The 25802-nt window shown below is 36.9% G+C and overlaps 1 protein-coding gene across 2 annotated transcripts in view; it reads left to right on the top strand.

The window, feature by feature from the left end:
• Positions 1 to 323: 323 nt before the first annotated feature.
• Positions 324 to 25802, top strand: part of LOC127494082 (complexin-1) — a 60242-nt gene continuing 34763 nt past the window's right edge. Inside the window, exons 1-2 of one of the 2 annotated variants that reach the window (XM_051859676.1) lie at positions 324 to 588; positions 1607 to 1719. In XM_051859676.1, the coding sequence (XP_051715636.1) occupies positions 1689 to 1719 (31 nt within the window). In that variant the 5' untranslated portion in view covers positions 324 to 588; positions 1607 to 1688. Of the gene's footprint in view, positions 589 to 856; positions 880 to 1606; positions 1720 to 25802 lie in introns of those variants that run through there. The other variant, XM_051859677.1, reaches the window with a different exon arrangement.

Raw genomic sequence — 25802 nt, 5'->3', positions numbered from 1 at the left:
AACATATCGGCCACACTTTCTTAAATCATGCTTGGTCAGGGAAACGCATAGTGAATCGCATCAAACAGCTTCAAGGACGAATCGAGGTGAGGCCGAGCACCCGGCGGCTTAATCGTTCAATCATACTGTAACACTAAAAGCACTGCACCACAACCTCTCTATATATACGTAACCTTCCATGCATGTCCCATTTGTATGAGATCTTTGCATCGTAAGGCAAGGTGCTTTAAATAAGCTCACCCCAGCTGGAATAGCGTTGAGATTGCACAAGCAAATAACGGGAACACACAGCAGGACACATACCCACGACAACCACAGTCGTTAAAAATTGATCGCTCAGAACATGGGACGCTTCAGATGGGAGCTCTCCATGTGATTCAGTGAGTGCCTTTATCAGCGGCAGCTGCAGTTCCCCTCATAGACACTCACACTGCCTCTCTGAGCAAGAGAAACAAGGACGTCCTTCTTTTGCCTAGAAACCAGAGATGTTAGGAACGAGCAGTTAAAGACTCGCTGTATCATTACTGCTCAACTTTCATTTCTGAGGAGTTAATCAGCTTCTTGAAACATTTGAAATCGCCCGTGCAGGTAATTATGACCTTTGTGTGTGTGTGTGTGTGAATGTGGAACGCGAGCGTTTGGCTTTTGCTCTATGTGGGATGGAGCGGGAGCTGTCCGCCAGCAATGGTGCTGAAATCAGCTTCAATGAACGAGGAAGTGATTTTGTTTTCGGCACGTATCGGGAACTAGAGTAAATACTATAGCGGGTTATTTTAACGCATTTATAAGCGTAAGAAGATACCTGGAGCACAGTAACGTACGAGATTTATCCGGACTCATTCATCAGCCAACGTTTCGGTGCATTCGGACTATAAGCGTGTGGGTTTGATTCGGATGGATGAGGGAAAGTTTACACACAGATTAAGGGAATGGGCCATGCGTTGGATTATAATATTTTTTAAATTTACATTCTAGGATTTACAGTCTTAAACTCTAACAATGAGAAATTATCATTACAAGACGGCTTTTCCTCAAATGTTATTTGATATTCAGGTTGCAATGCAATGTTGCCATTCCCCACGAGAAGAACAAACGCTCCCTGCAGATTTACTTCAAATGCACACGATGTATGCTTGTCTCAGAGCTTGTCATTTACGCTATTTTTCCTAGTGAAGGTTAAGTTACATGCAGGCACCGATAAGCTACTAATGGTAGCCCGTGGTAATTTTACAACTCTGCACTTTGTGTGAACTGTATGCGAGGTATATTGACCTTTACTGTCCTTCATTTGTCGCATCTTGTGAATTGATCGACTGGATAGTATTGTGTATGCCATGTAGTCATTATTATTACAGTTTTTAGTAACGTTTTGTCATATAACCTAAAAATGGATTCATGTATAACACCAAAATAATTGGTTTTAATCAATTCAAACACATTGTTTATTATGAGAAAATCGCTATATTACATTATATATTGAGCTACACTAATCAACATTTATTTTTTCCTTAGGGAAAGAACTGCTCACACCCACTTCTTTTTACAATGAATAGCTCTTTATACAAACAGTTTTTGCTATTAAGTAATTGTCTGTTTCACATTGTAGATCTGGCGACAAGGAACTACTTGAAAAGCTTAACCTGAATGTAATATTTGGTTGAAGAAGGCAGGAATAAAAAGCCATCATCATGAATTTTGTTATGAAGCAAGCGTTGGGAGGTAAGTTTCAGATTGTCCTGTTTCTCCAAACATGAAACACACTCACAGACTCACACACACACACACACACAGAATAGAGCAGTTTAGTTTTACCGAAACTATATATACACTCATGCAGTATGCTTACATAGCAGTATATTTAATCTTCTTATATATTACCATTCTCTTGCTCTTTATTTGCATGCACATAGAAAGTGAACCAAGTGTTGCTTTTTCCTTTGTAGCAGGCTACCAATCTCAGTCTACATAGCCTAGCTTTAAAAAAATGAAGTTTAGAATAATATTGTGATGGGATAGAAAGCAGTTGATCTGTTGGGCAGATCAATATCATCACAGATAGAGGTTGTGTGTCTTTGCGCATTTCAGAATCTGCCGCAGCACCCGCACACTGCCTGTTGTTTTCTTGATAAAGGGGTTTGTTTTCTAGCTGGAGGCCAATTTAGATGTTTTTCTCTATTTACTATAACTTTTTTGATTAATCTTTTTGCTCATTATTATTATTTCCATTTCAATTATTCTTGCAAGACATTTTATATCCAGACACACTAGAATCAAAACTATTGACAATGTGCTCTGCATAGCCTAATCAAAAAGATAATAATTCCATAAATATTGGCATTAAATGTCCAAACAGAACTGCATCTTAATGTGGTTCATTAATCTCCTTTGCATTCATAATGAGGATTTTATCCATCTCACTCTGTGCGGACTTCCGCTCGTCAAAGCACTTAGTCCCATCAAGACTGAGATTGACAGTCCAGTCCCGAGGGATGTCAGGAGAGCAGGACTGCGGCGGTTGATTAGCATGGATGTGCTATAAAAAGGTGGCGTACGACCTGTTTCATTAACCAGCTGCTGGGTAAAGCAGCCCATGAGGGTCCTGCCCTAGTCCACTTGCTTCGTCGATACAAAAAATGAGTGAAATCCACTGAGCTGTACGGAAAGGGATTTCACCCCTGAGAAGAAAAAGTGGTCCCCGGCTTCTTGTTTACTCTCAACTTTCCTCTCTCATCCTCTCATATCCTTTTCTAAGTGTAGTAGTGCGTGTCTAAGATAAATTGATCCTGGCTTCAGATGTTTTTGGATTATTATGTTTTAAAGATTTGAAGTCGCCTATAACTAGATTTGCATGTCCTTCAGGAATTACCAGTACTTGCAAGGCAGCAAGAGAATAAGTTTTAGATAAGCTTAGTTTCAGGCTTCGGTTCTGTGCAAATGATGATGACACTCATGGTGCTTCTTGTTTTCAGTTGGCTGCACACAAGAATCAGCTATAAATTGCTGGTTCGCATATTATGCTCATTTACAAGTTCGTCATTTTATTTTTGGGGTCTTCTAGAATATATTTACATGATTTAATGTTTGAAAAACACATTATTTTTCTCTTACTGTACATTGCTGCAGCACCTCTTTTCACCCTCTGCCAGAAATGCTCTGTTTTAGCTCCTGTTTCTTTAAAGCCCACCTTTCTGAAATGTCCAGTCTGCTCTGATTGGTCAACTGGCCCAATCTGTTGCGACTGGTCAACTGCTTAGAGAGCGTGTCGGAAATGTAACGCAATCTGGTTTCCGGTCCCAAGGCTTTATGAGCAGCTGTAAATGTTATTATATTACAATATTTTGATCGCTGACAGTATCCTCACCAGATCCATGACACAAGAGTGACACTAATGTTTGATTGCGTACAATACTTGCTCTGCAGTAAATCGCTGAGGCATTGCAAGTTTTACTGATGATACTTGTGTATTCTTTTGTTTTATGCCTGCAGTAATTATGAGTGAAATGAGTACATTAAAAAATAAATAAATAAAAAAATAAATAATAATAATAATTAGAAAACATTATTTTATAATTGTTTTATTATATTGTTTATAATGTTATTATATTGTTAATAATGAATAGATTGAGGAATGCTAAGAAGGTTAATGTCTAACATTAAAAAATGAATGAGGGGGAGGGTAGTGAATGACGTTCCGGGTCGATAAAGACCTGAGTTATGCGTTCAAAGGGTTAAGGGCGTGCCAAGGCGGCCAGTAGGCGGCCATTATGCAAACGTTCAAACATAGTAAGATTGCTACATTACGTCACAGAAATGTACATATTGTGAAAATTATTTTTCAAAGTTGTAAATAAAACTAAAGTTGTACTCCAAAAGATTACTGGAGTAAGTTTTACAAGAAAATACTATTTCAGATTTTTTTGCAATATATATATATATATATATACATATATTAACAGCTATGCTACAAAGAAAAATCAAAAAAGCATTTAAATATATGCAAGGAGAACCAGGCCAATCACAATTTACTGTGCAAATGGTTGCAGGAAAGGAAAACCAATCACTTGCAGCATCTTGGAATACTAAATAAATTGAAGTGGTTGTATGTATTTGCTCTAAAGCTTTTATTGCATCCTTTGGATGCAGCCATACATGCATTACTATATTGGCCCAGTGCAAAACTGCTGCATGTGGGTTTTTTTGTGTGCTTGCAGTCTCCACTGTTGATTGATCCTGTAAATCACGGAACAGGCAATCTCCATTTGCCAGCAGACGTTTTGACGGGCCCCCCACACATGGTTCTGACCGGCATTAGATAATAAAGCTCAGGCTGAAGTGAAATAATGGGCCTGTCTGGCTCAGTAAGAGATTTAGAGGCAGCAGGTCAGCATGTGGCGAGAGAGTTCGGCACTAAAGCTCACGGATGTAAGACTAATCATGGTTATGTGAGAGAAATCTCATGGGCATCCCTGCAGCATCAGCCAGAATGCAACCAGAATGGGAGTCTACCCTTATCCACACACACGCTCTCACACTTACTCATCTCACTTTCCTGCTGAATTTCACACACATTTGCTCTGTCTTCTTTTCTTCCAGATCTTTTGCTCAGTACCACTCACTTGCACATACACTTGTGCAGTATTTCCTTCCACTTTCCTCCCTTCCTCCCTCTCTTTGCATCTCTCTGGCTAAAGCAGCTTGGTGAAGTGGAAAGAGAGTCCTGAATAGAGTTGGTCAGCGTTGTTAATAAGCTCGACATGCCTGTCTGTGCTTTCATTTTTAAAGTTTATTTCCAGGTTTAAATGAAGACGATCACATATTTCAATGTGCTCTCAGGCCTCACTGTATATATATAATTTTCATGATTAATTGGGATGCTCACATTTGTGGTAAATTAACACCTGTTGTCATTAATATGCAGGAGCTGCCTGGCTGAATCCAATTTTAACAACTGCATGCGCTGAAGCGTTCGGACCTGAATCAGATCACCTTCACACTAGCGCCAGCACTCTTGCACCTCCTGCGGGGGTCTGGCAGGCAGCTCTGACAAAGGGTCACACATTAACGTAGGTCGTGAAAATGCTTAATCTAATCAAATGTCCCTAATCAGAAGCACAAAGCAACTTCAAGTCAACTGAAATTAACTAAATTGAGTTCTATTGAATTGATGGCTGTGCAAAACTGTGCTGTAATTCCACATCACGGCTGTCACAGGGGTTAATTAGATTTACATTAACGATGGAACAAATTAATCACGTGAAAACAAGCTATTACTTATGTCATGTTTTCCATAAAAAAAAACAAAAAAAAAAAACCTTCTGTCCTTTGTTGGGAGGGCATATCAAAACGCTCGCCCCTTATTGTTAAATAGCCAATAAATTTGCATGTCAGTTGCAAGTGGTGTTGAGGGAGGGACTCAATTTACTTATTCATTCTATTCAGAGCATTTTATTGGACAAAAATAAGTCAAAACCTTGTTTGAGCCCTTGCACTACCATACAGATGACCTAAAAGCTAACAGTCATGAACTAAAAGCCAAACCTTTAAATGACCAGAGTAACCATGCGCATCAATGATAATGAAGTTTGTCTCTATATATTCCTGTGTATCTTTCTAGGCTAGGGGAAAACAAAGCCTGTGACGTCAGGAAGCTCAGCTCTGTGCAGCACCAGAGCTGACGCCTATTGATTTATGTGATGACCTATAAACGACTGATCACTTACGCTCAGCCGGCATGATTTTTAACCATGTAATGAGGAGGACGGTAAATGCAATGTGCTGAAATCAATACATCAGCTGAGATTGGGCCAAGGGCCGATCCCTCCGCTGGGAGGAAGGAGGTTAGATGCTAGATCCGGCATTTCGGCCAGAATCAGACAAACATTAAATTGATTATAAGGCTTTTAGGAGCTCTTAGAGCCAGACTCATGGACTAATCTGACAGTCATCAAGATTTTAATTGTAATGTGAGCCTCTAAGGTGAGCGAAGGGAGGGAAATCAGGCAGAGGAGGAGCAATAAAGTCTAGAAGGACCAATGAACTCTATTTATGAAACATCCTCAAAGGGATGCTTGGCCAAATTTTGTTATATTGTAATTTTGCCTTAGATCATGTGTTTTCCAACTGAGGTCAGCAGAACACTTAAGATGAGAAATGTTAACATTTACTGAATTTTAAATTATTACTTAATACATAACATTATTTTTTTCATTCTGATATTTAAAAATGCGAAATTGTAATGATCTTATTATATTGATTATCATTGTTTTTAACAGTAAGAGATAAAAAACAAATGTGCCTATAGTTATAATGAGAAAGAAACATTTATTCTGTATGAGCAAAAATTATATATATGAATATTATATTTTAAATTGGCAAGTATGAAATAGTATACCAAATGGTATATAGAACTGCCTGTATATTCTAGGAAGGGGGGTCTCTCACAAGGATATTATCATATTTGGGGGTAGTTGGCATCAGTAAGTTTGAAAAACACTGGTCTACAGTAAACATACATACACATCCACAGACTGTAATTCCTCATACACTTTCACACCTGTTTTAATGGCTCTCCAGGACAGGATGCAATATGTTCTCCTGTTCCTCCTGTATACAGCGTAAGAAACAGTATTGCTGTGAATCGTGCCTGACCTTAAACCTTTGAGCGGAACACAGCGCTCTCTCCTTTTCTTTCTCTCTTTCACTATCTCAATCCATGTCTCTTTCGGGTCAGCAGATGACCACATGGTAAGACACATGGGCAGGCTCTCCGGCTGTAGGTTTCTGGCTCTGAGCTGCAGGGACTACATGTGTGCAATGGCCCTTTCAGTTCCACACAGAGAAAACACCTGCCATCATGACACACACACACACACACACACACACACACACACAATGCACCAATGCATGCATCAAATTGACATTGTGATCTGCTCATGTGCAAATGATGCCATGTAGACACCTTGTCAGCACACAAAAATAAACAATCAATGTCCTTTAATTGCCAAGTCACATGCAGTGTCACATTTGCACACACATTCATATAATATACACACACAGACACAGCACAGATGGGCTCTGTCCCCAGAATGACTGCGGGTTAGATATCTGGTCAAGCTGAAGCCATTCATGTGTGTTATAAATGGATGAGTCATGACTTTGGACCGGCCTATGGACCTACACGATGCCATGTGGCTCCAAAAGGTCTTTGCCAGTTAGACACAGCAAAGCGCAAAAACTGGAAGTGAAATGATCTTCATTAGCAAGGCTTTTATTTTTTTTTTTTGCAGGTTTCTCTAAACTTCTAAAAGCAAATTCCTTTATTTGCAGTTTTTTTTTTTTTTAGCTGCTTACACACAGAATTCTTACTTGTCACACAATTTCTGAAACCTGACACTCAAACACCAAATCTGCAAAGCCATACACTAATTCTCAGCATTACACTTCATAAAACACTTTTTGCAAAACACAACACATAATTCTCTATGCAACAATTTTGATTTCCTTTTTCAAGACCAGATTGGATAGATATTAATATAGATTTCAAATACACACAACCATTGTTTCTGTCCAACTACACATGGCTAATGTATTTCTTTTCTTTTGTACTGTGTAATACTGTATTCACAACCACAAATGCTTACGGTAAAAAAAAATAGTTTGGTTTCAATCTTGCTTTCATGTTTACCGTGAATTTTTCAACATCTCTCTGCTAATTACTTTCAATCTTGTACAGAAATGTACATAGAAGCTCATGAAAGAAGACCTTTAGGTTTTGAATAACTGTGTGTATATGCTATATCCAAAAATAGAATATTATGGCAAAGGTACTTGCAACGCAAGACAAATGTTTGCTTTTTTTTTTTACAAGAGTTGTGAGGCATTTTGCATTTTGGGTGTGCAATTCTTGGATTTGTATGTAATGTTTTGAAAACAAGAGGCAAAATTTTGAAAATGTGTGTAAGCAGTTGAAAAAAACTGCATTTCTGCAAAATATAAATTCCTTTAATTCTTAAACTAAAAATCTACACTTTTTTTTTTTTTTTTTGCAGCGATGCCATAGAAGAACCATCTTTAGTTCCCCAAAAAATGTTTCGTGAACAGCTATTAAAAGAACCATATTTTTCTTAGTGTGTAGAACGTTTTTAATCTAAAGAACCTTCTTCCATTATAAAGAACCTTTTATGCATTGGAAAGGTTCTCTGAATGTAAAGGTTCTTCATGAGTCATTACATAGATTCCATCTTGGCCTAATGATGATCCTGCTGAAAACACCAAGATTAGTTAGCTTAGACTGGTTTATCCCAGTCAACGCTAGTCTGGTGCCAGTTACACAGTTAATTCTTCCATGCTGGTGTTGTGGGTGGGCAAAATCCCATGCTGCACTGCTAGAAATGTCTTCTTGATGAGTTTTAATTAGTCTTTTTTTTACTTGTTTTCCTGTAAAAAAAAAAAGAAGTCTAAAAATCCTTAGAACAAGATAAATTAATTTTTTAACTTGTTTATTTTAAACAAGTTAAAAAATCTGCCAGTGTAGCAAGACAAAATTCACTCGCATTAAATATACATACTCTAAAAACAAATCTTAAAGTCAACCTGTAGTCAATAATTTTATCCCTTAAAACTCATCTTTGATCACCAAAATATTTAAACGTTTTTTTCCCATGAAAAAAAATCTTAATTACTTAAAATAGCTTGAATGTAACTCTACACCCTTGCCTCATTTAATATACACGGATCTATCAATATGATAATTAGCCCCGCCTCCACTCACTCGCACAAGCTCAGACGAGATCCACTTGGTCAACTTACTGAGGTAAACGCTGCACAATGGTGGCTTTTTTACAACGTCGGACACATAACGGTAATTAATATGATTAGCGTTTTGCTTGACTGTTATCAAACCGCTAATAATGTGTTGCTAATATTACACAAACCATGTTCACATTCACAAGTCAGACAGCCGCCTTCTTACAGTCAGTATCCTTAGAAACGCTTTGAACAACTCAGAACGTCAGTGGAGAAAGGCATATAGTTCATCATAACATCGTAATATGCATCATACACCCGCCATATTGCTAAATCTACACGATTTTTCATATCCCTTGCACGGTCAGTTAATGATATGCTAAAGTCCGCTGGCATGTTGACGTGATTGGTTACAAGGTAGTTTGTGACGTCAGAAGCACCAGCGATTTCAAACCACGGGTTTGAGATTGTCTTTGGTTTACTGCAGTTTTAAAGAGAAAATACTCAGCAATGGTGTTGACTTATAAATTTGCACATGGTTTGTCTTAATGCATGTTAAAAACACCAGATAGACATAAACAACATTAAAAACTTGATTTTCACCACAGGGGGACTTTAATATCTTATGAAGTCTTGCTTCTCAAGATAATTTATCTTGTTTTGAGGATTTTAACTGGAAAATTACACAAAATCAGCATTCAAAACAACATTTGGGGGACTAGCTATGCTGATCTATCTATCTATCTATCTATCTATCTATCTATCTATCTATCTATCTATGTTCTAGTCAGATGATCAATGATCTAGTTTTGTCCCGTGTAGTTATTGATTTTAGTAGACCATTAGAAAGGTCTCTCTCATTAGTAATCATCATTATCGTCATGAACTACTGACGTCATGCTTCTCCTCATCCTCACGTTCGTCATGGCAATGTTACAGCGTTGTTAAACATTTCCCCATATCTACTTATAAACTGAAATTTGATTATCAGTACTAAATCAATATTTTATAAGAACCTGTAAAAAAAAAAAAAAAAAAAGCTAATTCTTTTCCTGATGCACACACAGTCATTATTGCCTCTTCTAACATAAAAAAAAAAAAAAAATGGGGAAAATGGGGGTGGGGGGGGGGGGGGGTGGGGGGATGATTTACTACCTACTGATCTGGGTCAACGTTGTCCAAATGGCCCCATTAAAACCTGTTTGACATTTCATTTCCTTGATTCATTACAGGCAGCTTTCAAAGCTCTCTCCTCAAATGTTACTTTCCTCCTGCAGTCGGCCTAATATTAATCCAGTGTCATGATACCATTGTGAGGTTAATCTCAGCCATAAAACAGCCCTGGCCAAGGGAAAAATTATCACACACAGTATCCCAGAGCTCCTCAGTGAAGATTATTATATGTCTGCCGGCATGACAAAAACTTTAAAATGTCCTTGTTTTAAGATTTTTTTAGCTCCATGAATGAAGACGTCTGACCTAATTTAGGAATATTCATGTATAGAAATAGATCCAGACACAATAAACTCATGATGTCTCTTGAGAATTGAACAGGCTCTAAATAAAATCTCAAACTAATGAGTGAAAGTTAACTCCTTACACCCTTAAAGGGATAGTTCACCCAAAAATGAAAATTATACCATGATTTACTCAACCTTAAGCCATCCAAGGTGTATATGACTATGTAGTTTCAGACGAACACAATAGGAGTTATATTAAAAAAATATCCTGGCTCTTCAGAGCTTTATAATGGAAGTGAATGGCGCTTGAGATTTTGACGCCCAAAAAAGTACATCCATCCATCATAAAAGTTATCCATACGGCTCCAGGGGTTTAAAAAAAAGGCCTTCTGAAACGAAGCGATGAGTTTTTGTAAGAAAAATATCCATATTTGAAACTTTATAAACTATTATCACTGGCTTCCAGTAATGGCAGGACGCAAGTCGAGTTCTGGTGGAAGAGTGACCTCTGACCCGACGCATGACATAGGATGTAGGAGTAGCGTAAGCTTAGGTGAGAGCAGACGCCTCTCGCAGTTCAAACAAATAGGGTTGGACAACAAACTCAAGCTCCTCTTATACTGAAATCCTTCGACATTTCTCTTAAAAAATTCTCATGTTAGACTTCTAATTTGTGACTGGTGTTTTGTTTTGCTCTATCCTCTGCACTTCCGTGTTCGTCAATATGTCATGCTTTGGGTAAGAGGTCACTCTTCCACCGGAACTCGACTTGCATACAACCGTTGCTGGAAGTCAGTTATAACAGTTCATGAAGTTTTAAATATGGATTTTTTTCTTACAAAACCCATCGCTTCACTTCAGAAGGCCTTTATTAACCCCCTGGAGCCATGTGGATTACTTTTATGATGGATGGATGGATGGATGGATGGATGGATGCGCTTTTTTGGGCCATTCACTACCATTATAAAGCTTGGAAAAGCCAGGATATTTTTTAATATAATTCCAGTTGTGTTCATCTGAAAGAAGGTAGTCATATACACCTAGGATGGCTTGAGGGTGAGTAAATCATGGAATAAATTTCATTTTTGAGTGAACTATTCCTTTAATGTACTCATTGCGATGCACAATACATAAAGGAACCTCGGCAAGCAAAAAATAGGTTGCCGACGTCAGCTGTTAGATAACCTTGACGTGCCACGCTCTAGCGGTTGGGTCTCCGAGCTGCTATCCGGTATCCCTGCGAGAGAACTCTATCGCTCGCTGGCACAGGGCAGAGGTCTTTTGGCCGATACGCCGCTTGCCCTTGACCGCTGTCCAAAATGGCGGTCACAGCCCAGCAAGGAACTCTGGCAGCCTTTCTATCACTAGCAGAGTTAATCCTACAGCAGTCCTGGAAAGGTTGTGTGCCGTTCCCTTTCTGTGACCGCAGTCACAGACGCTACTTTCTGTCGACTTTTTCTCTAGCACTTATCAGTTATGACCCACAGGCTGGTATGGAGGTCTATTAAGCAGTCTGGTGCTTTTGTGATGAACTACTAGAACATTTGGCTGTATGTGTGTGTGTGTGTTCAATACAGAGTGTACGTGTGAACGTCAGTGGACGTTTGGACTGCCGGCGATAACACCACGTTATGTGATCACACTCTTTAATGGGATGTCTATTTCAGCCTCATTACCATAGAGATGGAGTCAGTCCTTTTATCAACAATACAGAAACATGCTACAAGAGTGAATGCTCATTGATGTGAATTCTTCAGTTGAGTCTTCTGTATTTCATCTATTTTGTATTTGAAATCTATATTAATATCTATCCAATCTGGTCTTGTAGCTTTGGGTTCTTTTTTGGGTGCTACGTTCAAACTAATACAACAGCAATACAGTGGTAACATGAGCTGTCATTTGAGTACTTTTACCTATAGTATTTATATCTGTCAGGTTAGATGTTAAACAGGTTTGCATGGTTCAACCCCTGCTGGTGAATGTTATAACTAAACCATTCTATAGGCCAAAAGCATCTTGCAAAATATAAATCTTATAAACATAAAAGTATCATTTCAAATTAAAACAGTATTTCATTATATCAGTATTTCATTATAACCAGCTTTGCCATCACAAGAATAAATTACATTTTAAAATATATTCAAATAGAAAATGAATTTTAAATTGTACTAATATTACAAAATATAACAGTTTTTACTGTTTTTGATCAAATAAATGCAGCCTTGTGAGCACAAGACTTCTTTCAAAAACATTTTAAAAATCGTATCGACACCAAGCTTTTGAACAGTATACTGTGCATATTTATATTCACATGTCAGGTCTTGATATCTTATTTATTGAGATGTCATGGTCCCTTAAAGGTGAAGAGTATGATTTCTGTGCCACTGCACTAAACCTAAATGCTAAAATTATTAGCGTTTCCAAACAGGTTTCCTAAAACACTCCATTGGCTGAGCCAGAAGCTGATATGTCAAATATTTCAAACACATGTTCTGAAAGCGCCACAGAGCTGCAGTGTTTAAAAAACTTCAGGAAATCAACCTATGAATGGTTTACTTATAGTTGGCACTGCACATTAATCTAATGCACTTTAACATCAGAATAATTACACACCTTTACAGTCATCTAAAGTATATGTCACTAGCACATATCACTCCATATGTTAAAAGAAGAAAACCATGATACCTTCAGTAGTTTCAGACAGAACTGGATCCCATCATTACCCCAGCTTCCACTGATGTAGACAGCAGGCTACGTCATTCACCATCTGTCACGGGGAAATTCCTTCCCCTTCTTGTGAAAGTTGTAATAAATTTTCTGTGCCTTAAGTGATTAAAAGGAGAAGGGCTGAACGGAAAAAAGGCAAGTATCTACAGTACGTTTTGATCGTTGCTAGCTATTTTTGGCTTCACGTTTGCTGGCAGATGGAGTCCAAACCACTTCAAAAAATAATCCCTGAAATACTAAAGCAGTAGTAATATGTTTACATTGCAATATATTAAAGAATCCTCAAAAAGTCTTTAAATTAGTTAAAAGTCTTTAAAAAATTTTTTTTACTAAATTTACTAAGATTTTTCAAAGAATATATATTAAATTAATTGTATGGGCCCATTTTTGCTGTTGCAAATACGAGACTGCAAAAAAATTGGTCCTGAGCACAACGGTCAAACACATACGTTCAGCGTGTCTTTACATTAAAAAACAATGGAAAAGTAGTGTAATTGAATAGGAAAATGTGTTCTATGTGAATGACAATTTTTTCTTGTGTTATGCTTCAATATAACAAAACTTAATTTCATACACCTATAAATAAGTCTCAGAAGTTGATGTAATTTTCTTCTTAAATTAATTTATCTTGTTTAATGATGTTTAGATATTTTATTGTAAAAGGCAAACACCTTTGAAAAAATCCAAGGCCTTGAATCCTAAAGCACATAAAATAATAATAATTAAAAAAAAAAAAAAAACGTTCTATTCAGCATCTCTCACCACTTCCTCACCTGGCCCCACACACCCACTAAAATCTATTCCGGGAGAGAGAGAGCAGCCTTGCTTTTAACAAATGGTGTATATGAAATTGTGCAGCATATGCAGTCGCTGTGGTCCTCGTGACACTGGTGGAGAGTTATGGCCTACAGTGACGCCATTTCAAAATCATTCATCAAAGTGAGCTTTGTGCTGTGAGCAACCTTAGGAATATAAAAAGGGAGTCCATGGCCTCCAAACGGGTTGTGTGTGCAATTATAAAATGGCTGCAAAAGGTTACATGCTTTCAAAGCATGTGCTTTTAAAATACTTTAAAACTTTTTCCAAAAAAACCCCAAAAAAACAGAGTTCGCCAAACTTTTCCATTTGGTGCTGGGTCAGAAAAAAATAAATAAATACAGAATTATGTGATCTTTAAAATTACTTTAGAATACTTTGATAGAAAAAGCTTTTTGTTTGATGGTTTTCTTTCTTTTTTTCATTTGAGTTGAAGGTCTCAGAACTAATCTTGTGTTTCGGTATGCCTTTGGAGAGATACCCACATGGTTAAGGTAGGCGTCAGAAAAGGGTAGTGGGTGTCTGGAGAGGTCTCTGCTGACCCACCAACACTTTACAGAGTCCCTGCAGAGCCCCACCAGAAAGAACCACCTCCATCGAAACAAACGCATTTAGCCAGCACTCAATGCCAGGGAGAGCAATAGCTGCCAAACACACTTCTTCACTTACAGTTGACTTTTGCTTAATGCCTGTCTTCTGAATTTAACAGTGATTTATAGCCTCTATATCGCAGAGTCCACCCACAGTTTTAATATAACACTATTTACTCTGTGCATATGTATGCAAATGAATATGTATTTAGATGTTTAGATGATGTTCTGCTAACAAAAAAATGGTAATATATATATATATATATATATATATATGCATGCCTAATTAAGCCTGTTATTGTAGGAGCTACTGTACTTTCACTGTTTATATTATTGCCATGTTATTGCTCTATAATATTTTATCTTTTATTTAATAGTACAGTGAATATTTAGATCTGCTCCAGCAGTGGTCAACCAGTCAAGAGCAGTGAGTTATTTTCTTTTTGTCTTTTGTTGTTAGATTAACATTGAGGACAAAGTCAGCAGTAGTTTTTGTTAGGCTGCTGTCAGAGCTGCAAGTATCCAAAATACTGTTACACACTTGATTTCTTCCTCAACTGTTTACATTCACTTAAGACATAACTAACTATGTTTCAAAAGGATACTTGCAGATGTCATTTTGACATTTTTGTGTGAATTTGTCTGTTCAAGTGTAAGAAGACATGTAAGAGATCTCGATCTAATAGGCTATTTGCGTGCTTTCTGTGCGCGCACTTCAGATGTTTGCGCACAGAAAACTTCTTGTTTTCCTCATGGAGACCAAAAAATTATGTCCCCACAAGGACAAGGATTTCGGATATTGCCATCTTTGTGAGGGCATTTTGTCCCTGTAACGTCAGGTATACCTGAAACACACACAAACACACAGTATAAATTAAAATACTTAATTGTAATTACAATTTTACACAGCGTTGATTATTCATTCTTGTAGAGTATTGCGTTATTAGGTTAGCAACTGGATAATGTCTGTAATATTATATTTTGCACTCTTCTACTTTCAGATCAAAAATCACAATGAAAGTAAACAGAAAATGCATTGAATACTCCTTCCGGTATTCAATCAGTTTGCATGTGGCATTTCAGCCTGGTCTCATTGTTAATACTTAATACGTAACTTTCAAAGACACAAAACGTACATTTTTTTACGTTTAGAAAGGTTCTAAAACGTACAATATTGACGTAATTATGGCACTAAAACGTGAAAATACTTACGTTTTTACAGCGAAAAAACGTAAAATATTTACGAATCTTTCATGTCATAAAGATATATGTATAATTTCCATTTTATCGTTTTGTAGATAAATGTAAGATACCTAAACCCCATCCCGAACCTAAACCTACCCATTTTATACATAATGTTTAAAGAATAAAACATAAAGAACAGAAATGCGTAGGAAAATGACAATTTTAGTAAAAATATAACATTAAAACGATATTTTGATCCACTAATCCTACACCTACCCCTAAACCTACCCATAACCATTTCTTTAAACTACCTACTGTTATAAATAAAAGAATGACATACAAACAAGCATAATCACAATAATTTTTTTTTTTTTTTTTTTTGCGAAAATGTCAAAAGTGGTACAAAAAGTAGTTCAAATTATGATGAGTTCCAGTCACAGTCCTCTCTGGCGGTAATAGCTTTTTTATAGGGTACAGAGCAGAATTTAACTTATTAATCCATGAAAATATGATAAATCCGGCTTCTCTCCGTGAAGGCTCGACACTCATTTCAAATGTCAATCCACTGAAACACGGCATGTCGCAATCTGTGACGAAGCAGGTGAGAACCAATGAGCGTTCGATATCAGTGCCGTAAACCATGTCGTAACGCTTCTCGAGGGTGGCGCTACTTTCAAATTTGAATCATAACGAGCGCGAGCTTTGACTGTGACGGTAGCTGTTGCTGAGAATGAAGATGAAGATCGATGGATAAAGGGCTGAATTTGGATCTGTTCCTTACAAACATATGGATTCTAAAGATTTGGAGTACAGCGAACAAATAAAATGGATGTGATTTGTGAATTTATGTTGTGCCTTGGTGTATCTTATGGTTGTATCGTCAGCCGCTGCAGGAGAAAACGCCTTCTGTGTCTCACAGCAAACAAACTAAATATTACAAAATGGTTAAAAACATCGTTAAATCATTAAAGCCACGATTTTAATATTAATACATGGGAATTCATATACATTAACACTTTACCTTACATGATTTTACTGTTAATACGTAAGTATTTTTACGTTTTAGTGCTATAAATACGTCAGTGTTGTACGTTTTTGTGTGTATGAAAACGTAAGTAAATGTACGTGTGGTAGAACCACAATTTACGTAAAAATACACACGTTTTCTCATGAGATCACGTTGGACATTTAGATACGTTCAAATAAACTAGGAAATTAAAAGCAGAGAGCTATAGCTTAGGAAGTATAATCTAATTGGTTAAAATCTGATCTGTAATGGTAACTATAAGGATATAGGTTCACATTCACAAGGTTTGAGCTGTGAACTATGCACTGTTCCCTTTAAACAAGGAGCTTGTGCATCAAATAAGTGTACTGCATGTTGCTCTGGATAAAAGCTTCAGCAAAATGACAAATTAGTAACTAAGATAGGAAAACACACACAAATCCCCAGTTGTGGCTGCAGCTGGTGTTTTGATGAGACTGCAGATTCGCTCAAATTCATGGGCTTGCCAATTCCGTGTGTTTTACTAATAAGAATAATAAATCTGAACATACCGGCCTTATTAGATCTGCAAGTTTACCTCAAACCACAACAGCAAAGGCAGCACTTTATAGGTGCAAAGTGTTAAAGGAATAGTTTGCCAAGAACTGATTCACTAAAATGAAATGGATTTCTCAATGCTTTATATGGATGATAGAATGAACATTTTAGCCTACATGTTTTGTCACACTATATTAGTATTTGTTCAAAGTATTTTGTTACTGGAAAACCTACTGAAGTGGCACTAAAAATGTAGTTAAGTTAGTAGCATTGCTAATTTTAGTTATTTACATACAATCATTGATAAATGTAATAATTCATCCACAAATGACAATTCTGAACAGTTTAGGAGTGAGTAAAAGATGACAGAGTTTTCATTTTGGGGTGAACAATCCATTTAAATTGACCCATCTGACAAAGAAATTGAAAATCTAACAAATTTGAAGATGAAAAAGCTTGGCAAATCACTTTGAAGTGATTGTTTTCTTTGACAAGCTGAATTAAAGACAGAACATTTCCCCATTGATCAGAGATGCCTCTAAAATGTCATAGCGTTCTGCATGACAAACAGACAGGCCTGCTTCCAAGGGAAAATAAAAGAAAAGAAAAGCAGGGTTCAGAGGGCAAATGAAACAGAGGATCAGTCTTGTGTCTACAGTTCCCTCCATGTTCCTTCCCTGAACTTTTTTAACACCGTAAAAATATCACCTCAAGAGGGTCAAACCAGCACAGGCAGCTCAGATCAACTTGATTTCAAAACTAGTCTGTGTTTTGGAGAAGACAGGCTAGGTTGTGTCTTTAGACATGCTAAGCTCATCTGGATGGCTGGCAGACAGGTGGACTTCTGAGACTGGTGCACTTCTGGGACTGACATCAAAGGGTGGCATTGTCCTTGAAACAACAGCTACAGTGATATCTGTCTCGTCCATACACTTCAATGCACATCTGACTCCAAGCCAAATGCACTGGATCAAACCGACCTGTCCTGGGAAAGAAAGATAACACGGAATCCAAAAGGCAGAGTCCACATTCAACATCCAATTTAAACTAAACAAAACAAAAAGTTTTAAAAACTCTTAAGTGTATTTGAAGCACTTAGTTTATCTTGCATTAGATTATCATATGAGTATGACAGGTGGATGGAGACAGACAAAGACATAGACAGATAGTGTGACTCCCATAAAATAATAATGGGAGCAAAATCAATTGCAATCAACCAATTCTGCAGGTGAACAATTCCAGAGTCACGCATGGCTACACATGGAAAGGTCAGAGACGTGAATGGAATTGCACACCAATATTCTAGCACACTTCAACAATGAATGTCATTTACGTTGAAGGCACATCTCAGAAAGTGCACAACAGAGTACTCTATGAAAGAAAACATCAGCAGAGGGCCAAACACCAGTGTCATTTGCTGTTATTGCAAGTCACCGCAGACAGTGGACGAGCAAAGCTAAAGTAAGAATGTAATTAGAAACCCATTTGTGGCTAATGCACAGACATAGCTGTGTAATAGCTGAAAATGGGGGCTGACATAGAGACCATCAGCTGCATAATAACAGACAATTCAAAGGGGAGGTTAGAAGTTATTCTGTTACTTTACATTAACAGGTCAAAGGACACTGGGTTTGCTTTTTCTCTTATGGTCTAGCCAGAAAATAATGCAACTCTTGACACGCTTGCTAATATCCATCCATCCATCCATCCATCCATCCATCTATCTATCTATCTATCTATCTATCTATCTATCTATCTATCATGCTTCCTGAGCACCAAATCAGCATATTACAATTATTTCTAAAGGATCATGTAACACTATTGTGGAAATATCCTACAATATTCTAGTTAAACTATTTCACATAACCTAGGTATTAATTTAATTTGAAGACTAAATGTGATAGCACTATAATATTTCTGAAGAATGACATTTTTGTTGTTTTCCTCTGTAAGCTGTCAACATGTTTACATAGAATTCGTAGTGATTTATGTCACTTATTACACCTCTGCCAGGGATGATTAATTATTTAAACAATGTTTCGGCTCATTTTGAGTATGAAGAAAAATAACCAAGTTGAATTATCATGTCAGAATCCACAATCAACGAGAAGAGGAGGTGGTTCTGGAAGTGCTTTTATAAAAGCAAACATTGTCTACACAGTGTTCATGGTGCAAAGGCTGTCCCATCACAGGACATGATGTCACCATGGGCCATGTTCCAAGTTGAGTTGGTATCATGCTGAGCTTTGTTAATGAGGGGGAAACCAAAATGATATGCTAGGCTTCAGGGGTAAGACAGGGACAATGGTGGTACATGCTTGAAGCGGTTAATTACTAATGATTTCGATTAGGGAAGAGGGATGTTGGAATGCAATCAGGGTGAAGCTGATTAATTAGAATCTGCTCATTACATGATAAGACCTTAAAATAGATTATTTAACCAGGAATAGGGGTGTAAACCCAAAATCAAAGCTACATGTTTGTAGTTCCCACAGTGCTAGTCTCATAAAATTTTCCACAAATTTCCCACATTTAACTCTTCTTCACACTGCAAACAATTAATTAATTAGCATTTTTGACATGGTTTCCCTGGAAAAAATATTTAAAAATCCTTTAAACAAAACATTACTTGAGAAGCAGCACTGTAGAAGATATTAACACTTGATTGACTAAGTGCCAGAAAAACTCTTAACGTGGCTTAATGTACTAAGACAGTGATATTAACAGACCAAACAAAGTAAACATCATACTAATAAACCATACTATGTACAGAAAAGCAGTTGAGCCCAATATGAACGCAATTCGTTTAATTACACGTAATTTCCTCCAATAGAAAACCGTTATAAAGAAAAAGCTTAACGTCGCTTAATGTAGCCTACTAATATTAAAAGATAGTGATATTAAAAGATCTGTCTTAGTAAATTAAGCCACATTAAGCGTTTTCACGTTAAACGTTTTAGAACGTCCCGTTATGGTTCTGCATGCACCTCACGGGAGGTAACAGTCATTTATGCTGAGAAAAGAGGTGGATGCAAATCTCTGCAGGTAGCCTACAACATCTGTTCTGCCGAATTATTTATCACCATTAATGAACCCCACAAAGAATATTATATCGTTTTTAAACAGTACTTGGAGGTGCATGCAATTCTTGGCGTTATGCAGAACTCGACATAACACCTGTAGAAGATTGTAATGTTAGTCAACCATTGTAATTAACGTAGATTTTGCATTGTTTGTAAATTCTTGTTGACTCAATAATAAACTGCCATTTCAGAGTTGGATCGTTTGTTTCATTTGCATATTAATATAACATGATGTAAAACGTTAGCTGACTAGTAGGCTAAGTTATAATGTTAGTCATCAGGTCTTGAATGAAATTGTCCAACTAAGTTTGCTAATCATAAAAACCTGACATACCCTATGAATTTATGAACTTACCTGGTTTTGTTGGTTGTTGAGCCTTTCTATCCTAAATGTTTACGACAAGGCTACGTCATGACCCACCACATTTGAAAGAAATCTGATACTGTAAACATACTGTACAAGACATGAGACGTGTTGTAACGTCTGTCAGAGGGCCTGAAGTCTGCCCAGATGAAAAACAAAAAAACAGCAGGCGAGAAGAAAAACCCAAGGCAAATGAACTGGTAGTCCCACGAGTCTTTATAGATGGTTCGCACAATAAGCACACTCTTCACATACATGTAAAAGAGTGAGGATAAACAGGAAAAGAAAGCACTCTGATAAACGCTACGAATCAAAGTGGAAAAGTAACATTATTACACTGGAACATCAGTCAGCAGTAGAGCAGTCATCTCTCTCGTCACGCGAGCATTCTCTCTCCAACTTTGTGCGTGCGCGCTCACATGAGAACAGCGTGCACACTACAACGTACGCCATAGAAGAAGTTATTTTAAAGGCACATCAACATTAACGTCATGAACAGCATTCAACATAATTTAGGTGGCCGTTACAGAGTGACAGCTAGCTAGATGTGTGACAGTGAGGAAATGGCTAGCATTAATTACTTTGGAAGCCTAGGTTGCGCGGACTCCGCCAATTATATTAAGAAATGAACTCTCAGTAATGTTGAGACAATTGCTTTCTGCCCCCTAGTTGCGCGCCCATCTCTGTGATGACGTTGCATGGAAACCCGTCAATAGAGTACCTCAGGGATGACGTGTTTTTGTAGGCAAAACCCGGAAACGAGTTAGCATTTTAGGAATTTGGGTTCCAACGCCATGAAGTCAATGGGATTTTTGAGTGGGTTTTTTGCTAAATCGCCTGAAATAAGGTCTGTGGTTAACAAAGCCTCTAAATATTTTCACGTTTTGATCTATGACATAAAACACACCAGTTATAACCCGCTTGTGATTTTTTAAACCTTTATTGTGTCTTAAAAATGGCGGTTGCTAACAAAATGCTAAAAGGGACTACTTCCTTTGGCGGGGACTTTAGACGTCATCATGACAAACAGTATATTTGGACAGCATGTCCCATGAAAAAGTAGATAAGTATTCATACACAGCGCAGATCATAATCAGCGAGCAAGTTTTTAAATAAAGTTGTTTTTTAAATAAAGTTTGAGGAAGCTTGGTGGTAGTGACGTTGATCTGCGACCATGGTGTGCTGTAGTCCATTTATAGCCTACTGTTAGCTCTTTATATCTGACGACTTTATTTAGGCTTCAAAATGTATAAATATTGTGTTAACTTGTAAAGATTATCTTGATAGACAAAACGTGTAAGTGTCATAACCCTTTGTTAAACACAGAGCTTATTTTTGGGGATTTTCCAAAAGTCTATGGGAAAAATGCATGGGCTTTCGATCGAGGGAACACCGTGCGCCGCTAACTTCCGGGTTGGCCTACAAAAACACATAGCACCAGCTGCAGCACGGGGTTGCCAGATATATACATTATTGCATCTTCTTACATTGCATGCCATACAATATTTTTGCAACATATGTTAATTGGAAAAACAAGCCTCTGCCTACATTTCTGCAAAACTTTATTTCACAGTGGTTATACTGTATATATCAAGCATATTTTGTTGGAAAATATAAAAAATTTAGATACCGACAAAATTCTTATAAAATGTTTAAATGAAATCTAGTATTATTTCTCTCTAGTGACAATTTTCTTATAGGAAAATAATACAACTTTACTCATTAAGAAAATTATCTTTTCTTTGCTTATTTACTATATAAAAACAGATTTTAGGTGTCAAAATTCTTCTGAAACGTGAACAAAAAAACAAAATGCAAAAGAGAATTTGCCATCACTGTTGGACATTTCAGCTCAGCCATTGAAACTAAGCACAACACATGAAAGTTTCTGTGGCCACAAAGAGCAGGAATATTTAATGAGCAAGCATTGAGGCATTTCACGATTGGTTGTCTTGCTGAACAACTGGCTTTAGCATTCACTGCATTGTTTCTGCCTTGGCACAGCAATTTGGGGTTAGCACTGTCACATAAAAACACAAGAACTTTTCAGACTAAGCTTTGTAAGATTTCCAGAACAATCTTGACAGATCTATTCGGACAAACAACAGATGTATGCTAATTTTATCGCAAGTTGTCCTGCTGGTTCTGTGGCTTTTGTTTGCGTTGCTTTGAGCCTACATGTCATTGTACTGTTCGGCCCCAGGATTTTACCACAAGTGTGCAACAATCCAAGTGGTTCTGGCACAAGATAAATCAACGTTCATGTTCATTCTTGCTTTCTTTAGCATTTTGCACAGAAGCCTACCAGGCCCTTGCTTTTCGCCAGTCTCCCCTCAAGGATAAAAAGGTTAATCTTCCAAGTGAGCAGGTCCTGTCAGATGCATTACAGTAATGACAAATGTAATAGATCCAGACAATGGCAGTGTGTACACTGACTGCATCTCTACAATGACTGTGTGTGAGTCTTTGAGCAACGGCCAGAGGGTCAGTACACTCACCGTATGGCTCATTGAGTGTTGAGTCAGATAACTCGAGACGAGACTGAGCTTTCCAGGCCTATCATGATGTACAGTAAACGCTGTGTGTAAGGCTTCCAACACTTAATGTGCCTGCAAGGCTGAATGAAAAGTGAGTATCTTTGGTTAAACAAGTCACTAGAGGTTCATCTATACCACAGTAAATGCCATCTTTTATCTATATAAAAATCATTCAATATTATCGTAAGTACATTCCCTGAAAGACAATGACAGTCGGATAATTCCTCAACACTTGCTTCAGTTATAAAGTCAGAATTGCATGATATAAAGTCACAATTGCGAGTTTTAAAGTCAGAATTGTGTGATACAAAGAGGCAATTGTGAGTTATAAAGTTAGAATTGTGATATAAATTTGCAATTCTGAGAATAAAAAGTTGCAATTATCTTTTAAATTTATTTTTTATTCTTATTCCATAGATATTTGTTCTTGTTTTAAGCATGAAGTCATTTTACTTCTCAAGTAAATGCATCTTGATTCAAGGATGTTTAGTTATTTGTACTTGTAAACAAGACAACAGTAAGAAAATCTTTTTTGCAATGTAACGCCTTCATTATAAGCCCCGCCTTAAAAACATTACTGACCAATCATACATCAGCAGTCTGCCAGAGAACCACTTTCTCTTTTCTAATGCAAGTCTATGGAAGTTCTGTCTTTGTATTATTTTAAATTATATTTTACAGTAATTATACAACAATATGATAAAATGTTGTTGCTGGGACTTTTATAATAATATGAGAAAATATAAAATGTTTTTCTCGAATCATTAAATGAATTCCAATTTGTAATAATTTTACTGCATAATTTAACAATTTGTTTAAAGAAAAATGCTTTACCACAATTCATTTCAGCTCACTTCAGCTCAAGAATATATATATATATATATATATATATATATTTTTTTTTTTATCATTTTATGAATACATTTTACTGATAAAAAAAAAAAAAAATCACACTGTTGATGGAAAGGATTCCAAAGCAATAGTCTGTAGCAACAGTAACCAAGGGGGATAGAGTCAAAACGTCTTTTCAAGGACACCACCAATAACATGGGCTAACTAAGGCATGAAGTCTGCAGTAAAGTTTTTGACATGTTAAAAAACCCCAACACTGCTCTTTAAAACCTGACAGCCTTGAGAACAAAGTTAAAGTCTGAATACAAAAGGGGAGAGCTGTTCAAATAAGACCTCCCTCTTGTGCCTTTTGGGTATTTCTGTACCATTGCTGTTGTCCTTGTCTAAAACATTCTGTTTGAAAGATGAGCCAAACGAGGCAATAGCAAACGGAAGCTTGGAACGGTCGGAGAAATAAACAGCCTGGCTCTGCAAGATACATCTATTGATATTTCTGGGCATGCCAGGAGAAGGTCGTCATGGTGAATGAGTCAGCATATATCTAAACCTTCAACATATTGCTTGGCTCTCTTTGTTTCAATGTCCTTGTCCACTCATTCACATTGGGGAATTCTTGATATTTAGAACACCAACGCCTCAGAGGCTTGGCAAACAGTTATAGAACTTGCTTAAGGAATTAGACATTTGAAATAACTCTGAATAATTGTCAGGTCACCAACTGTCCTTTAAACTTTTGAACATGTTGTACAATGTAGAACTTGCGGCACTGCTTGACACATAACTGAGATATCACGAGTACATGATGCAGATAGATTGGCTTATATCACCTATTATAGGCCTATATCCCATTTTGTTGTTCTTTAATTTTTAATTGTCTAATTTTTTTAAAAACGTGTGTGTCTGATGTCCATTAGGTTTTAAAGACAGGATTGTACACAATGCAGAATTAAATTAAAAGAAAGAATTTCTTAGTTTGAAGTGAGGTAACAATTCAAATGTGACTAAGCAGTAGTTTTTAAAATTAACTGAAATTCAAAGAATTATGAATAAATAGATTTTCCCAGTAAATTCCACTTCCTGTCATTCCAATTCAAATTCCAATTCAATTCAACTTCCTGTGGGGTTATATAAATTCAATTAAAATGCGAAAATGTTAAAGTTTTGTAAAAGTTTCAATTCAAGCAACAGTGTTTTAGCAACCATAAAAGTTAAAAGATAAAAATGTATTTTCACTTGACCCCAAATAGATGCTTGCTACCAAAAGTTGTATTTGCCAGATGGGGGTAACCATAGCAACAGTAGGCTATTGAGCACATCCTGTTTGGATGACTATGTGAAGGTCTACACTGAGAAAACATAAACTGTCAAACTTTATTGTAGCTTTATTTAACACACACACACACACACACACACACACACACACAAATTTAGTGCTCTAAACTCTAGTTTAGACAAGTTTATCAAGATACTTGACATTGGGCTAACTGTACATTTTAGATTGCACATCATCAATAAACTCTAGAAATGTCCTTTGACCCTACACCAGAGTTTAAAATAACATTAAAACTGAGCATGTATTTTTAACAGGCAAAATGCTGCATCTAGCGTAAAAGCAGGAAAATGGTAGTGCCGTAAAAGTCAAATACATGATATCCAATCAAATGTGTGATATCCAATCAATTCAGTACATGATATCCTCATCTTTTGCGGTCAAAACTGACTGCAATCCACATAAGCAGCTTGCACATGATAGGTTGTGTGCAGATTATACTGCCTGTAAAAGTGGGGTTTTACCATGAGGAACATAGACACAGACTGTACATAGAGATGGATTTAGGACTCAAACTCTCTTCAATACAGAAACATACCCTATGTGAATTCTTGTTTTTATAATGTTGAT

This window comes from Ctenopharyngodon idella, chromosome 14 (genome assembly GCF_019924925.1).
Source record: "Ctenopharyngodon idella isolate HZGC_01 chromosome 14, HZGC01, whole genome shotgun sequence".
NCBI lineage: Eukaryota > Metazoa > Chordata > Actinopteri > Cypriniformes > Xenocyprididae > Ctenopharyngodon > Ctenopharyngodon idella.
Note: the sequence above shows the minus strand (reverse complement) of the source record. Positions and strands in the feature narration are given on the sequence as shown.